Source organism: Branchiostoma belcheri, unplaced genomic scaffold (genome assembly GCF_001625305.1).
Source record: "Branchiostoma belcheri isolate BF01 breed outbred unplaced genomic scaffold, Haploidv18h27 scaffold1, whole genome shotgun sequence".
NCBI classification, from domain to species: domain Eukaryota; kingdom Metazoa; phylum Chordata; class Leptocardii; order Amphioxiformes; family Branchiostomatidae; genus Branchiostoma; species Branchiostoma belcheri.
The window spans coordinates 5,870,723-5,888,513 of NW_017802379.1; the positions used below are offsets into that span (position 1 = coordinate 5,870,723).

General features: G+C 43.4%; 1 protein-coding gene across 1 annotated transcript; it reads left to right on the forward strand.

Annotated features, from left to right (window-relative positions):
- The first annotated feature begins 1,010 nt into the window (after positions 1 to 1,010).
- Positions 1,011 to 16,071, forward strand: LOC109466834. Its single transcript, XM_019764684.1, is given in 10 exon segments — positions 1,011 to 1,303; positions 3,681 to 3,740; positions 4,251 to 4,385; positions 4,984 to 5,124; positions 5,477 to 5,908; positions 6,375 to 11,253; positions 11,256 to 13,615; positions 14,784 to 15,057; positions 15,329 to 15,414; positions 15,920 to 16,071. Coding segments are annotated over 9 exon segments (8,484 nt in total). The 5' UTR covers positions 1,011 to 1,303; positions 3,681 to 3,701; the 3' UTR covers positions 16,058 to 16,071.
- Positions 16,072 to 17,791: the final 1,720 nt, after the last annotated feature.

Genomic DNA, 17,791 nt, shown 5'->3' on the forward strand with positions numbered 1-17,791 from the left:
TGTTTCATGTTGCATTTCTGAACAATGAATTTTGTCAAGTAATAACTGAGTTTATCCAAGGGATTTGTTTGGTTTGCTTGAACCAGTGAAAGACGAGATTGAAAGGATAACTGAACAAATCTGTAGGATATGACTTGAAAGCTTTTCCTTTGTCCAGCTCTGTGCTCTTTTGAAAAAGGTTTGATGAAGTGTAGTTGCATTCTGCATCCTCACAATAGGCAGTTACATCCCTTTTAAGAAAAAGCAGTTTCTCTAAGGCCAGTAGAATTTGATTACTTGTTTAGAGGTCCGCTTGGCCTGTTTTTTAAAACTTTGTCAAAATTATGATACCCAAAAGATTCACCATCATTCTGATAATCCATTTGATTGATTTTTGAAGAAGACTGTTTTATTGCTTTTATCATTATCTTGCGGTTTACAATGAAATCCATTGGACAATAATTATTTGATGATAGATATTAAGAGAAAGTCTTTATGAACCAATTGCTTTATTTAGATACCTGAGATTAAGATTCAGACTGAAAGAAAACGTGATAAAAGGCAGATCCATGCTAAATTGGATGAAAGCCGAGCATAATGTCAGTAATCCTCTACATTGAAAAAATCCAGAACCTAATAGTAAAAAAAGTCAACCACCCTCTTAGTTAATTTGTAGTGGAACAGTCCTCAGCTAATTTGAAGAAATGTCACAAAGACATTAGCCACAAGAATGGCACAGGTCAGTGAGCATTGACAGAAACAAGAGTAAACAATCAGGAGGATGTTGGGTAATATAGAGATGTGCCCAGCTTATCCCCTTTGGCAATCTACACCAAGTCACCCTCTTTGACAGAAAACGCATTATAATTTGACCAAAACTTTGTTGTTGCTCACTGACACAGATTACAAATATTTCTCCTTTCAGGTGTGTTAGAATCCACAAATTTCTTAGTGAAATGGTATTTTTTACCCTCGTTAACACAATCGCAGAGTCCAATCTCATGCTTAAGGCAAGAAAGCGATATTTTTAGTAAAAGTTTGCAGCAGGCCCTTTCAGAAGGTGTAGCCTGGAGTGCGGTATCTTGCCCGAGGGTGATGCACATCGTTAGCATGCCGATGTGCGCTGTCCGTATTGTCAGGATGCAAATGAAGTGGTTGTTCCACCTGTGAACTCCGAAGCAAGAAGGTGGCCTTTCAACTGTGTTACCGCACGCCTCAAGCACCCGGTGGACGAAAGGGGGGACGATTCTTCATGTCAACAAGTTCTTCTAGCATCGCGGGGCAACTCTTCGTACGCTTCTGTTCTCAAATGGGCCTCAAAATCGTGAGTAGACTGTCTGAAGTTTCTGAAATAACTTCCCAGTAGAGTCTCCTTCCACACAGATGCCTAAAACTTTCTTTTTTTTTACCTTTCCACAACCCTGAAATGTGACTTTTGTCTAGTTTATGATGAATCAATTCCACTGTTTGATTACATACAGTTGCTTGACCTTCTAATTCTTCTCTTTTTCGTCCAATGTTCACTTTAAAATGTCTGTGGTTATAAAGCTGACACTCAGTGGCTAAGTTGTAACTATCAAAGGAAAAATTATGAATAATAGTCAAAAAAAATATATTAGTACATGATTATAATGGTGATTAATCTCTTTAATGACCATTGATAGAGCACCAGTTCTGATTGTCATTTTTCACTGCCAGAAATGACTCTTAAAGACATAAGAGTCATAGTATGGAAGTACTAGTAATACATGTACTAGTACATACATGTAGATATTCCTAACAGTCAATGGTTTAAAGGAGATGAGAGCTAATTACAGGAAATTCAATTTTAGGATTACAGGAATTATTCCATAATGTCACAGTGTGTTGTTACCACATCTCAAATGTTCGGAAGACATTTGATCTGTTTGTTTTGTGTGAAAATTGCAAGGTCGATTCAGACTGGTCAGCCGAGGGCTTTAGATAGCTGTGCGTTCTTTTATCCGCTCAGTAACGCTAGCGTGTGACACACCTTGACCTTTTTTGGGGGGCACACCTACAGACATGCACAGCTGAAATCCACACGAAAAATCTGTGACTTTTAGTAGTACTGTCTTGTTAATTTACCACTTGATGATGTTCGGTCTCATTTCTGTTACATTGGCTTGAGGACTGTATACATATAATTATGCTAACTACAAGATAAAGGCATTCCAGAATAGCCTATAATGGTTGACATAACATGTGACCTTGTACACATAATTGTTTTTATCATTCTCAAAACTTTCCATGACATCATGATACGGAATCATAACACATCATAAAGAAGAGACATCTTAGTCATACCTTCTCATCTGTAAGTTATGATTTTAGACAGGGATTTTAAATGAAAAGCTAACCTGCAATTTTGGCATAACTCTGTGATTTGTCATTTAAATTTGTAGGTGTGGCCATGTATACATTGTGGTACTTGACCCCTAAGTGTCAAACTCCTGCCATTTTTCTGTCAAATAACATGACATTAAGACTAAAGATGACACCCGTATGGGGCTTAACTTGCAGCAGGTAGTGCAAATGCTATGTTTGTACTTGTGATTAATAAGAAAAATGCAGTAAAATCCCTCAAAATCATTTTTACCCTGACCCCAAAAGGTGTCTTGAGTAAGGGTTGACCCTCCCCCCAGGACATAAAAGGAAGGACACCAGAAGGTCAAACTAATTTGTTTGTCATGTGCCTTCTGTAGATGTCAGAAGAGGATTATATCACATTTCTCTATAGATTATACTTCAGGCACATGATTATGTCATTGTTATTCCATTGTGTGATTATCAGATAACAGAAACTTCATTTTTTTAGGATATTGGAGTTTTCTTGTGCACATACATTTTTGCCTAGTACCAACATTTTGGAAGTGTACCTTCCTGATGATATCTTCCCTGTTTATTCTGTCCAAAATTATTAAGATTTACCTAAAATCTTGTATCTTTGTACTGTCATTAGCCATTATGTCATGAAGGTCAACATAGGCAGAGATGTTCTTTATAAAACTTCTTTGTTCTATAATATGTGAAATTGCTGAATTTTAAACTACCAGACTAAGCTATGAAGCATTAGATAGTGTACATCACTGAGATGTTAGTCCATTCCCCCATGGGGTGAGTACTGGTACCTCCCTCTTTGTCTAAACACGCTCCTAACATAGTTTATGGGTGAGTCACTCCTGTGTATAGTTGGATCAACTCAAGCATCTCAACATAAAAGAGTACAAGGCTGTATGGAAACATAGTCAAACTTCTTTTTGTTTGGTTGAAGGGTGGCAAACAGACACAGACAACCACCTGTTATCTAGTTTGATATATATGTAGGACCTCCTTTTAATAAACTGCCTATTACACGCATATCCTGGAACTTTGTACTTGAAGTTTTTTTAAAGAAATTTTTTAAGACTAATAAATCTGTTAGAATATATAAGAAATTCCTATTTCGATATTAATTGTGTATCACAAATACATTGTATGGTCAATCAAAAACACCTAAAATACTAAGTGTGCATTAGCTTAACAATATTCAAACAAAGCAGAACATATCTCTTGAACATTTAACTTGAAAAATGTCTTGTCAACAGCACTCCCAGAAAATGTCTCCTCTCCCTACATGTATCTCTCTCCTGATGCTGAGTTAGGACTTTCAAACTTTTTTTGATGCCTTCTTCTTTAAACAGAATTGAAAGCAATTAAGCACGATGTGGGACACAGATGAGCAGCTCGTCATTGAGCAACAGGTAAGCAATTCTTCCTGAACTCTGCCTATGCCAATAATGTTGCATAAAGTGACCCCCCTTTACAAGCTTTAGTAAAAATGAAACTTTTATACTTGGTGAAAAATCCCATGCAGAGCAGCCATTAATGAAAGGGACAATACTCTTTGCTGTTGTCACCCTTCTATCTACCCATGACAATGCCAGACTTTGGTCAGATTTGTAGGACCAAACAAAGAATTGGCTCTGTTGTAGTAGTTTGAATGCTTCGGAATAGGCAAACATGGCCATGGCTATTGGTATGCTATTGTATACAAAAGGTAGTACACATGTACGTTTCTAGCTTGATCTGTACAATAAGCAAGTCAACCTGCCATGGGAGCATCAAGACCTTGTAACAGTTGTCAAATTGTGTTGATGTACATTTCTTTGCATGTTGATTGTTGTATTATTGCAGCAATAATGTCTTCACAATCCCAATCATCTTTGATCAATTCTAATGTGCAATCATCATGATAATGAATTTCCTTACAGAGAGTTGGGAATGGGGTGCAGTCCACAGTGCAGGGCTGGATGAACGGTGGTCTGACAAACGGAACAGAGAAGTACACCAAGGATGGCAAGAGGATCGTGGCAGAGGAGGAATGGTTTTATGATGATGGAAAATGGGTGAGTGTTTTGTCTACAATGTTCTGGCAATATGCTAACAGGATGAAACACAATGATAGTTAAGATCCTAGACTATTAGACAGATATGATCTTAGTCATTGAAAAAGTCGAGCTAAAACTCTGCACTGCACCAACATTAAGTTAAATATCTAATCCTAGCAGACCTTAGGGCTCATAGTATCTATATTGTTGATGCATGGATTCGAAATTTGTAACGATGAAGATTGTGGAGGTGGAGACAGTTTGACTTTTGGAGGTCTTGTGTCTAAATTTGGTAGAAAGTCAACCACTAGTAGGTTTTAAGTCTTAAAATGTATAATTATCATCTTAGTGTAATATCATGTGTATATACAGGTTTGTATGTATGCAGTGTCTTGTAACATATATGTTTACAAAACTAGATTATAGTTGGTCATTTTTCCGCATCACTTGCAACTTGGAATCTTATTGTAACTTGTAAGTGAATGGGCTAGGGGGTGAAAACTAGATCAGTTTTGCCAATACAGGTTAATAACAGTTTTACAGTTGGCTAGTCAAATTGAATACATAACATTACATACACAACACAACCTGACACTGATTTGATATTTTTCCACAGGTGCACATCTGGATATATGAAGACCAGGTCTTTGAAGTGGAAGATGCCAAATCCAGGCTGGAGTTTGAAGCAGCTTCCAAGGAATTGAAGAAGACAACTAAAGTTATAGAGGAGACAGTGGTTAAGGAAAAGGAAGTTGAGGTAAGTAGTACAGAACTAAACATTTGGATTTGATGTACATGTATTTTACACTTTTCTGTTTTTCTTCCTTTGTGTGTGTACATTGAGACTGCTAGACAATATGGTACCTAAGGACACTTGTATTCTGTTGTTTTGATTTCTGTCAGAATAGAAGACATGGAGACTTTTCTGAATTGATATCATATATTTCTCTGGAGATAAGAAATAAGAAAGATACATGTATGACAACATAAGGCCACACCAAGTTTTTAACCTTATCCAGAATAAACAACTTTTATGTATGATGCTGTTGACACAGTTTTCTATCATCTTGAACACAAGATACAACTTTTTCCTCACATATCATGTATAGGAAGAGATTAAGGGTCCTGGCATGCGGATCATCATCAAAGGACCATTCCGACTGCAGCGAGCACCTCCCAAGCCTGGCATCAAATGGAAGAAGAAAGTAGAAGAGGTACTGGGCCTGGAGCCCAGGGTGTGGGAGGCAGTGGTAGCAGGAGCGTTAAAGCATGGGACAGAGAGTGATTTGGGGCCTTGTAGCTCGGCAGTGCTTGAACCAGAGGTGGTAGATGTAGATGCTTTAGTAGTTGAAAGTGACTCAGAGTCTGCAATCCCAGTGGTGTTGGAACAGGTGCAAGCTGGTAGTGGTGATGATGTAGATGAGGCAATGGTGTCAGCAGGACCAGTGGAGGATTCTGTGATGCCATTGCCAGAGGGGAAAGTCAAGGTGCCAACATGGCTAGAGAGCGTTTGGAGCAGTGGGTATGGGCAGCTTGCAGAGGTGAGCAACTGGTAGTGGTACGTTATTTGTCTATGTATAAAATAGTCTTAAATGTTCCTCTTGGAAAATCCCACCTTGCCTGTGAACTATAAGACCATGCATACAGTATTTCGCAACGTTTTTAGAATAGCCAAATAATGTGCCATTGAATGGCCAATTAAAATGAATTGACTTTTTACAGGATACCAATTAGATCATGGTTACTGTATGTCTGTATCCCTCAAGCTTTCGATACCAAAAGTTATCAAACCATGTTTTGTTTTTTTACCTTTTGGCATGTAACATAATTTACAGTTTAAGTTAATCCTTATAAAATCTTGCAACAGTTCAATCATGGCATATTACACAGTGACATTGAATGAAAATCTTGACATGCATTGAGATGTGTACGTGCAAACCTTGATTCATTCAATAACTGCACATAAGGGAGGGTCGCTAGGCTAACCTGGATATTCATCACCACTAGGTCAAAAAGGAACTGAAAACAATAGAGGTCCTGGAAGAGTCAGACTCAGGCATTGAGAGCACACCTACGCATGAGGTCAGGAAACTCAAACAGATCCAATATGGCATCGGTCGCGAGGAAAAGCAACTGGGCAACACAAAGATTGCCGCAGCACAATTTGAGAAGGCCATCCCGGTTTCCCAAACGACGGAAGAGAAGTTCGTCAGACCGTCAGTACAGCAAGTCCAGACAGAAGACGCAGTATACAACCAGGGCACAGAGGAGACGCTGAAGCTAGCATTAGAAAGTACCCGCACAAGTGTGGACTCCTCTACTGCCAACTTTACCCGGCCACAGTACAGCAATGTCGTCCAACAGCTCTTTCAACCTAAGAAGACGACTACAGAGAGCCAAGATCCCAGCTATAACAGGGGAGTCGCGGGAACTGTCTCCACACAAGAGGAGAAGATCACAGGAGACATAGAGAGCTTCGAGTTTCAGAAGGTGAATTATGAGTACATAGACGTGACGAAAAACAGGGCACAAGAATCCATAACAAGAAGTCTAGACCCCAATTACAACAACGGAGTGGAGGAGGAGATCAAAATAGCGCTGGGTGAACTGCAAGGAGTCATCCCAGGTCTTGTGTACACAAAACCCTGCTACGAAGTGCTCAAACAGGACCAGAGCAAGGCATTTGTTAGTCAAGTGCGCAGCGAATCTCCTGTGTTCATAGAAGCTGGCGAGGGGCAGACAAAGATACGTGCAGTCGGTAACGTCTCCGAAATACCCCCGATCAAATGGCACCAAGCAGCGGTGGGAAAACCTGGCCCAGCGCTGTCAACGGCGAAGACATCCGTGGTCAAAACCGAGAGGGCGTATCACAAGGGGAAACAAGAGGAGACATTTGTTGAGGCGGAAGAAGTGAAAGACAACATTAAGAAGTTGTCGTACTCGAAAGCAGCTGTGGAAGAAACAAAGAAGCTACCTTCAGTCAAGCCGGAGGTGTTCCAAGCAGAGATAATTAGTGCGAAATACCTGGAAGCCAAAGAGGCAAAAACGGAATTGAAGCTGGGAGAGGTTAAAGATAACATTGAAAAGTTCACTTACTCAAAAGCTACCATCAAACAAACAGAAAAGCTGAGATCGATTAAGCCGGAGGTGTTTCAACAGACCAGTCAGGAGCCACAATTCATACAAGCCAAGGAGACGAAACGAGAGTTGAAACTGAAGGCCACACTTGAGGAAATACCAGCCTTTAAGTATCAAAATTCACCCATAACAAAAGTCCCGAAGGTGCCATTCCATATGGTGGTGAAGAGTTCTGTGGATGTTTGTGTACCTTTATACCGTGCAGAAGAAGGAAACGTCACAGTTGAACCTGAAGAAGTTGACGGTGAGCTGGAGCCTTTAGACTTCAAGAAGACCACATTTGAACCGCTTAAACAAGTGGTCTGGAAGCACAACACAGATCAGGTGTCGTCCGTCGATGCGAAATACCTCAGTGGCGAAGAGAAGGAAATCACTCTGGAAAAAGAAGAACTTGGTGCAGCAATTGAGCCATACAAGATCGAATCCTGCACCTACTCTACAGTTTCCCAGGAGATGCACACGCCCAACTCAGAGGAAGTTGAGACGGCAGCTCCCAGTTACCACCAGGCCACGGAAGAAGAGGTCGTGGTGACTGCAGAGCAGACTAGGAAGGGCGAACCACCTATTCCATGGGACAAGACGGCAATAGAGAACATAGAAGTGGTGCTGTCGTCTGCCACCTCAGATATAGCAGAATCAAACGAATCAGCGTATCTCGAAGCAGAAGAGGCCGAAGAGCACGTCACTTCCGAGGAAGCAGGAACCTTTGAAGGTGTCGCCATGCAAACGCCAACTTACGAAGTGATAGAGAATCTTGGAGGCAAGGTTGAGAACGTGACACTCCAGAAGACAGAAGCTCCACAGTACAACCAAGCAGTTGAGAACACACTGGAAAAGCTGGAATTGGAGAGAGTTCATAGAACTCAGCCCCCAATCATCGAACGGGCGGAAGTCGACATTATAGAGGTAGACAAAGCTGCTCACGTATACGTCAATCAGCCAGAGGTTATACAGGTCCCTGTGCCTATACATACTGCCGTAGAGGGGGATCTGCCGAAATGGGAGGTTTGTGAAGATGTTGAGTTCGAAGAATTGAAGCTCTTGAAAGCGACGCCAAAGATTGCCCTGGGACAGGTATCCAAGGCAAAGGGAAGTCAGCCAGACGTACAGTTTGCAGACGAACCATCCCCCGTCATAACGGATGAGGTGTACCAAGTAAAGAGACCCATCTCTCCAACTCCAAGAGGAAACTTCAAAGTCAATGAAAAGTTACTAGAGCTGGTGCTGGGAGAGACAGAGGAAATTCCACAGATAGAGATGAATTCATTAGAGGAGAGCCTAGTCCCAGAAGCCGAGGAAGCTAAGGCCGACAGCACCGAGTTACAGACCCTGTACATGGACATCAAGTTCGCAGACGAAAATCAGTATGATCTTCAACTCGACGAAGTCGTGGATCTAGAGGAGTCATACACCATGGACACGGCTGACATCAGTCTGGCTGACATGGACGCTTTCGGAAAGGTAGAGGTGGCGGTTCTCCAAATGAAGAAAATAGATCTCCCCATGCTTGAATTCCACGAAGAGCTGGAGCAGATCACAGTGGCAGACGTTAATCTTTCTCCTATCGTGATTTCTCCAAAGCCAAAACAGTTACGTGCTGAGTACCACGTAGAGGAGGCAGAAGATTACCCTGACTATGCACTGTCCCTACAAGCGGTCCCACGGTCTCTGCTGAAAGAAGCGCATGAAGATAGCATCCAGGTGACCCCGGAAGGCGTGCTTGAAGTGCCAGAATTAAGTTACAGTGATTCCAAGGAAGTGGCAGTGCCTGAGATGGAAACTCAAGTCGCAGAAAAAACAGTTGTTGACACGTTCAAGGCACCTAAAATTCACCACGGGCAAGAGTACGTGGAGACTGTTCGGCCCGAGGAGTCAGAGCCACTTGCCGAGGTGACAAACACCTCCGCAACGTCTGGGGAGGTGGATATATTGGAAATGTGGAAGGCACTTGTCCAAGAATCTAAGGTAGAGCTACATACCTTACAGGCACAGGAGACTAACATCAACATGATAGGGTTGGAAGTGATCTCTGATATCACTCCACTGTCACCGGATATTGCAAAGGAATTTGATGTACCTGTTGAGTCTTTCATTCATGTTGAGGAGGCTCCTAAAACAGAAACGTCAGTCGACGTTCCCCTACCAGAGCTGAAGCACTCCCAAGAGGCTATTCTTTTACTAAAAGAACATGAAATCGTCAACGTACCCCGCAAGAAGGAGACTGAAGGAAAGGCCACGGTTCTCGCTGTGCCGACGCAACGCCTAGAAAACGTTCAGTCGTCAAAGCCTGAGATTATGCAAGCTCAGAACTTTGCAGAGGAGCATATCATCGACACAAGACAGGAGTACATCTACATCATTCCACCTTCTGGTAACGAGGACGCGCAAGTCACAACGCTTCCAAGAATTGACATGGACAAAGCTCATGCACAGTCGTCCAGAATGGAGCAGTTTCCCGAAGAGCACACCATCGACCTGCAAGAGGAGGTCGTCCTTACAATTGATCCCTCCTCTCGGACCGACATTGCAAGCTCCTCCATGCTACCGCAGGATCAAATGGACCGTGCAAACGCGCAACGCTACAGGATTCATCAACTAGCCACTGAACAGGTGATTGACATGAAAGAACAAAGGGTAATCGTGATAGAACCTCCCGAGCATACGACAGCGGACACGTCCTCTCTCCCACACCTAGAGATGGACCGTGCCCGGGCAGAGCGGTACAGGATCCAACAGTTAGCACAAGAAGGGGTGGATAATTTGGAGGAACAGGAGGTTGACACAATTCAGCCCCACACATCGGATGCAGCCAGGAGATCCACGCTTCCACACGTGGATATGGATAAGGCTCGTGCAGAACGATATAGAACGCATCAGATGGCTCAAGAGGCGTCGGTCGATTTTAAAGAGCTCCAACTTGACACAATACAGCCGCATTCGTCGGACGCGGCCAGGGAGTCCACGCTTCCAAACATGGAAATGGACCGTGCTCGTGCGGAGCGCTACAGAATCCAACAGATGGCCCAAGAGGGGTCGGTTGATTTGAAGGAGCGAAGCGTTACTTGGATAGATCACCACACATCGGATGCGGCGAGACGTTCCACACTTCCACACGTGGAGATGGATCAAGCTCACACAGAACGCTACAGGATCCAGCAACTGGCCAGTGAACACGTCATTGACATCAAAGAGCAAAGGGTAATCGTGATAGAACCACCTGAGCCTACGACAGCTGGCACGTCCTCTCTCCCACACTTAGAAATGGACCGTGCCCTGGCAGAGCGCTACAGGATCCAACAGTTAGCACAAGAAGGTGTGGAGGATTTGGAGGAGCAGAGGGTTGACACAATACATCCCCACACATCGGATGCGGCAAGGAGATCCACGCTTCCACACGTGGAGATGGACCAGGCCCGGGCAGAACGCTACAGGATCCAGCAGTTAGCCCAAGAAGGAAGTGTCGATATCAAAGAGCAACAGGTCACCTGGATAGATCCACACACATCAGATGAAGCCAGAAGATCCACACTACCACACTTGGAACTGGATCAAGCTAGGGCAGAACGCTACAGGATCCAGCAGTTAGCCCAAGAGGGAAGTGTTGATGTAAAAGAGCATTCACTCGGCACAATACAACCCCACACATCGGATGCAGCCAGAAGGTCCACACTTCCACACTTGGAAATGGATCACGCCCGAGCAGAGCATTACAGGATTCACCAGTTAGCCCAAGAGGGAAGTTACGATATCAGGAACATTCACTCGGTACAATACAACCCCACACATCGGATGCAGCCAGGAGGTCCACACTTCCGCACTTGGAAATGGATCAAGCTAGAACAGAACGCTACAGGATCCAGCAGTTAGCCCAAGAGGGAAGTTATGATATCAAAGAGCAACATGTCAACTGGATAGATCCCCACACATCGGATGCAGCCAGAAGGTCCACACTTCCACATGTGGAGATGGATCAAGCTAGGGCAGAACGCTACAGGATCCAGCAGTTAGCCCAAGAAGGAAGTTACGATATCAAAGAACATTCACTCGGCACAATACAGCCCCACACATCGGATGCAGCCAGGAGATCCACACTTCCACATGTGGAGATGGACCAGGCTCAGGCTGAACACTACAGGATCCAGCAGTTAGCTCGGGAAGGAAGTTATGATATCAGAGAACATTCAGTCGGCACAATACAGCCCCACACATCAGATGCAGCCAGGAGGTCCACACTTCCATACTTAGAGCTGGATAGAGCCCGTGCTGAGCGATACAGAATTCACCAATTAGGGCGTGAAGAAGTACTCCATACTAGGGAGGCATATGTCGATAGTATTCCATCAACATCTCACCATCATCATGGGAGGGTCATCATGGTCGATGCATATCCCGTGCACATGATGAGACCAAAACCAACCGTGTGGACCGAGATTCCCGCGCCAAGGGTCCGGAACCCACCACGGGAGACTGTCGTCAATTCTTCCGCGAGGAACGTCATCGGGGTTATTCCACCTCTGGCCACGGACGCCGCCAGGCAAGGTTCTATACCTGCTGAGGTTTTGGAGAAGGTACAGGAGCAACTCGTGGAGAGTCACCAAGCGCCCGCTGACGAGGGAAGCATCCATGAAAGGGTGGAAATAACATCGGTCATCCCTCCTCTCCCGGCGGATATTGCTCACAAAGCGGAGACGCCAGCAGAGGTCTTCCGCAGGGTACACTCGCACCATGTTCACAGTCATCACGCGTACACAGGCCAGGAGACGAACCTGGCTGAGGTAGTGGAGGCACAAGAGCCGCTTCCTCCCTTGGAGACCCGCACGTCTATGTGGCGACTTGTCCCGGGGCACGAAACAGCGAGGGCCAGTTCGACAAGCAAGGAGTCTCACTACATGCCGGAGACGGAGGTTGCCAACGGGCTCATCCCCGCTGTCGAGCGAAGGGTGCCCGCCCAACACGTTGTCACCTCCGATGAGTTCCACAGGGCAGACGCCTCCACGCTACACAGCAGCTGGGTTCCGGCGGAGATCCAGGTTGTGGGAGAGCTGGACACCCTGATGCAGCAGGGCATCATCCGGTTCAACCCTCTCAGTCAGCTAGTCGAAAACGGTGTCGATGTACCCGACTTGCATGATTACGACGAAATGTTCAAGGTCAAACAGCATAGTGGGATAAGGAGATCGTCTTCGTTACAACATCCAGTCAACACCAGGCCTCTTCGGCAGATAGAAAGCTTCAAGGTTGGCCATATCCCTCTAGTTGGCTATCCGACCAAGCAGTGGCCTTCAGCGCAACAGCTTGCTTCGGGAGCGGTGGAAGACAGAGGTGATGACGACTTCGACTACGAGAAGATAATCAGGATGACAACAGGTGGCAAACACGAAGTCAGTGAAGACCAGCTGCCCAAATCAGGATGGTCTACCGTTGAGGTGAAAGGGCAGGACAACGTGGCCGAAATACAGCAAAGATCCATGGAAAGCATCTACAGCCGCCAAGATTCCGTTTTCATAGATCACAGAAAGCCACAACCTAAGAGCGACAAACCACCTTTTGCCTTCGACTTCAGTCGTCTGATTCACTGGACGGTTGGTCAGCAGAATGAGATAGAGAAGCTGCCGACACATCCCGGCGCTAACCCACCTCATCTCGTCCCCGTCAACTTTGACAAGACCACCACATGGGTTGTTGGGAGCGGAGGAACAGCACCGGAGAAAACATACGTCAGCGTTGCTGTCCCAGTCAGGGTCAGGAACACCTACTTTGTCGAGGGGCCCGAGGACAGGTCTGACATTGTCAAGTCACCAGAGGCCACCGTTCTCCACGACCTGCAGGACTGGAAGACTTTGACACGACAGGGAGGAAGGACGGTCTTCTCAGCGATGAGCGACGAGCAGCAGTACTCCTCTGCTCCGCCATTCCAAGATTATCATCAGCCCTATAACGGTGCGTACGGAGACAGCCGTCAGTACAAAAGGCAAGTGTCAGCCGACAGCAGTGCGTCTGGACGTGTCAAACGAAGGGCACCGCAGCCACCCGTTCAGAGGGCAACCAGCCCTGTACAACCTGCGTACGTGTCACCACCACAGTCACCTGTCCAGAGGACAACCAGTCCTGTACAACGTGCGTACACGTCACCGCCGCAGTCACCTGTTCAGAGGACAACCAGCCCTGTGCAACATGTGTACACGTCACCTCGAGCACGGCCATCTAGTCTACCAGTGTCCCAAGGTTGGTCCAATATCTACATTGTATTCCCGATTGCAAAGCAAATATAGCAGGTTGCAAAAAAATGTATTCCCGATTGCAAAGCAAATTCCATGCAATGGTATTAAAAACATAACTGAAAATCCCGAGTTTTACACAACAGATTCGCCACAGAAGCCAGCAACTGCATGAGTATATTCTAATGCTATTTTGAATTTCACAAAAATTATATTCACTGACAATTGAACTGTACAATTGCGGTTTTGAGGCAATACACTGTATTAGCAGTATATACTTCACTTGCCATGGATGACTTCAGAGTATGTCATAAGCTGTGTTACGATGTAATTCATAACCATCCTGTGGATACATGGCCTAATAGCACCTTTTAACAACTTGTTTCAGGTGATCCAACAGAATGCCCAGCATGATCGGCAACTTTCCTTAAAACCCTCTTATATGAAGTCCATGTAGTTACAGTGTTGTAGTTGCATTAACTTAGAACATGGCGGAAGTGTATATATCATCAATAGGGAAGATAAAAAAATGCTTAGGCCCCATCCTCTATTTCAGTCCATGTATAAAGTACAGTATATTGAATTGAATAGAGGAATGTACGTTACGTACAGAATTGAATTGATGAGATGTTTGCTTAGAGTTGAGGCTTGTAAAGTCATTGTCCCGAAAAACAGAAATATACTTCATTATGATCGCAAATGGTGGCAATTATACGTTCGAACTAGTACTTAGCTATGTAATTCTAAAGATAAGTCTGGAAAAATGCGTTTTAAATCGATTCAATGGGCCCAGCCTATCTCCTCTCAGGTTTCTTTCGTGATTATTTGTTAACTAATATAACTGTTGTTTTCCTAACAGCTCTTAAGTCACTTACTTAGTCAAGGTTGATATCATAAACATCACATCTCAACTCACTAACATTCCTCCCCATGACTCTAGGTTTCTTTGCATTTCTAATTCATGATAACATCAGAGGTTACTACTTTTTGTTGTATGTTTTTCAACATTATTTCTTTTCCATGATAACATTGTGGTTACACCACTTTATTTTATGACCAGTTGTTTCTAACACTACTTACTCCTTTCTCGCTGCTATCTGCACCAGCTTCTGCGCATGCTAGGCACGTTCAATCAGTGCAAAGTGGCTACGCCTCCCCGCCAGAACTTTCCCCTTCCCGTGAGTCTAGATCCCCGTCCATACCCCGTCCTCCCAAAGGACCCGCTCCCCAGCCCCCAGCTGCAGCGCCGCTTACCCCGCCTCCAGGTACTGCAGGCACCACGGTACCCAAGGCGCCGATGGTCAATGGGAGGCACTCTCCATCGGAACTAGTCAGTGAGTACCAAATTTATGTTCCGTCTAAACGTGTATTGAAAAGACCTTTGAATGCCAAGGGATGGGAAAACTTTGCTATTTTCAGGTTAAAGTCATTGTGGACAATATCATAGCATTTGGAGGCCATTTGTGAACTTGACAGAACGTGTAGATATGTATAATGTATTCCATTTTGTTTGCACCATTGTAAATACCAGCAATGGTACCAGCATACCAATCTAAATCCTGAAGAACTACATCTTTAATGCATTCCTCCTGTCTATGCCTACAGATGGGGATGGGGATGACTATATAGACCTACGACGTGACAGCGAGGTCAGCTCTGTATCATCCTATGGGAGTCAGAAAGCACTGAAGGTAGCCTATCTATTTTACACAGACAATGTGTAATGGTACTAAAAGAACTGGGTTAGTCACAACATCACTAGTACTGATAGGATGTTAAATGGAGTGAAATGGAGAGCTGTAATCTTAAACTTTCCAAGGCTTTGGATACCAAAAGTAGAAGGAAGCAAAGGGAAAGATAAACATTCACTAGAAAGGTAACAGTTGCAAAGCAAATGCATAATGTTTACCTTCGCATATGGTCTTCTTTGTTAATTCTTACACAAACACATACACATATGGCGACAGGAGTCTAAATCCCTTCTACTATAAAATTGCAACATTATGTAACCCAACACCAGTTACCATGGTGACAGACGGTCTGGTTCAGGTCATTGACCAGGTCAGAAGTTGGAACGGAAGAAGAAGGAATAGAGCAAAAACAGTATGTTTCCTTCGGTAAACATAATAAACGACATTCTGTTATTGAAAAGATGAAAGAACATCTCTATGACACCTTTACTTCCGAACTTTCCAGGGACACAAGTCTTCAAAGGGATATTTCCCCATCTTCAGAAGATCCAGTAGTAAGGAAAGTTTTGGGAAGCGTCCGAGTATCACTGATGACAGGTCACCAACTGAACCCAAGAGGAGGTGGCCAAAGATACAGATATAAAAAGATGATGTAAAAAGTGAGTTATCCATTTATACACAATGTTTCGATAAAATAAGCTCCTTTGGTCTTATTTTTCATGCTAAAAATCTTCATCAAACTTACTCCTGATGTTTCTCTGTTCTAGGAATGGAAGCGTGAAAGAAGGACTTGACTAGATGATGTAGTATCCCAGATCCAGTATAGAAGTTGGAAAGGGATATGTCAAACAGCATATATTTTAACGTTGATACTGACAATAGACTGGGGAATAAAGAGTAACTGAAGGTTGAACATGAAAAGAGAAATTTTGTATAGATATGTCGAAGCGGAACGAAATATGATGCGACCTGTAACGATTACTAACCTGTAAGTACTTGGTGTGGAACTGGGATTGTATATGTAACTACACATGGGGTTATTGTCACTCGGATATTATACATAGCGATATACATGTATTCCCTGGTGATGGGACATGTAATCAAAATATTACTATGGGCTGAAGTATATAATATATATGGAAATTAACCTTGCATATTATAAGTTTCCAACTGGGGATATGATATGATGACGCAGCCATTGAAAATACTGCCATATTAGCTGACTCCACATAGCAGCTTTTCCTACTGACACGGATTCTCGGTAGAAAGATATTGAATATTCACATATTGAATGATTGACAATGGTTACTTCGTACCCTGAGTAAATGTAGGTCCCTGGAGTAGTAAAAAATACATGCAATGTTGTAAATACATCTAGAATACTCTGAAATGGATAAATACTGGACACGGACAGTTACGTCAATATGGTTAGTCTAAGTTACCTTGTTTTGTTCAACACATTCAAACAGTACCGCAAACCTTATTGTTAATTATAAAAATAATGTTCGTCAATGTTACCCAACAACACAGCTTTTATGCTTACTATATAATACTGTCATTGAAACCTATAAATATAGTCTAAGTGTTGTCATGTTAAGATAACAACTGCATGGGACATTTAAGGTGCTTTGATATCATATACTGGGTGACATGAAGTTAAAATCTAGCATATACACAGTATACCTCACAACCTATTATATGTCAGGCCACCGTTTGTTATATAGAGGTGGCTTGTTATAATTAGTCACGAATACATGTATCTTAAGATGACAAAATATTAAAAGTAATCTAACCTTTTGTACAACCTTATAAGCAGACCATACGGTGGGACGTTACAAGTCATGTTACAGGGTTGTATTATAATATAACAATTGAACTACTATCACAGCTTGACGTATTTATTATGTCTGATTTCTAATTACATTTAAGGTATGCTTGCCTGGGACAAAATTACTGCTTGTATCTAATTTTAGAGAAATACAGTAGGAAGCAATTATGAAACGATGTAATGCTGTTCCAGTTTTTATATTTCTTTATTCTGCTTCCTTTTTTAAAAGACTTCTGTTTCACCTTTAATCCAAGTAGCTTATTTTACAGCCATTTGCATGAAAGCATGTTCCTTTTTTGTTCCACATGGAACTGGCTATCCTACACTTTATTCTTCAGCCAGCAACATAAACAATTTAGAACGTGACCAGACTAAAACCGACAAATTTGATTCTATGTCAAATGCTAATATGTCATTCACCGGTCTGCATTTAACCGGTTCACACCGGTAATGCTTGTACATTTGTATAAAGTTAGCTCTGTCTTGCCTGTTGTCAGGTCATCGACGTTGTCACTAAATCTGTAACCCGTCGACGCCCATGTTACGTTG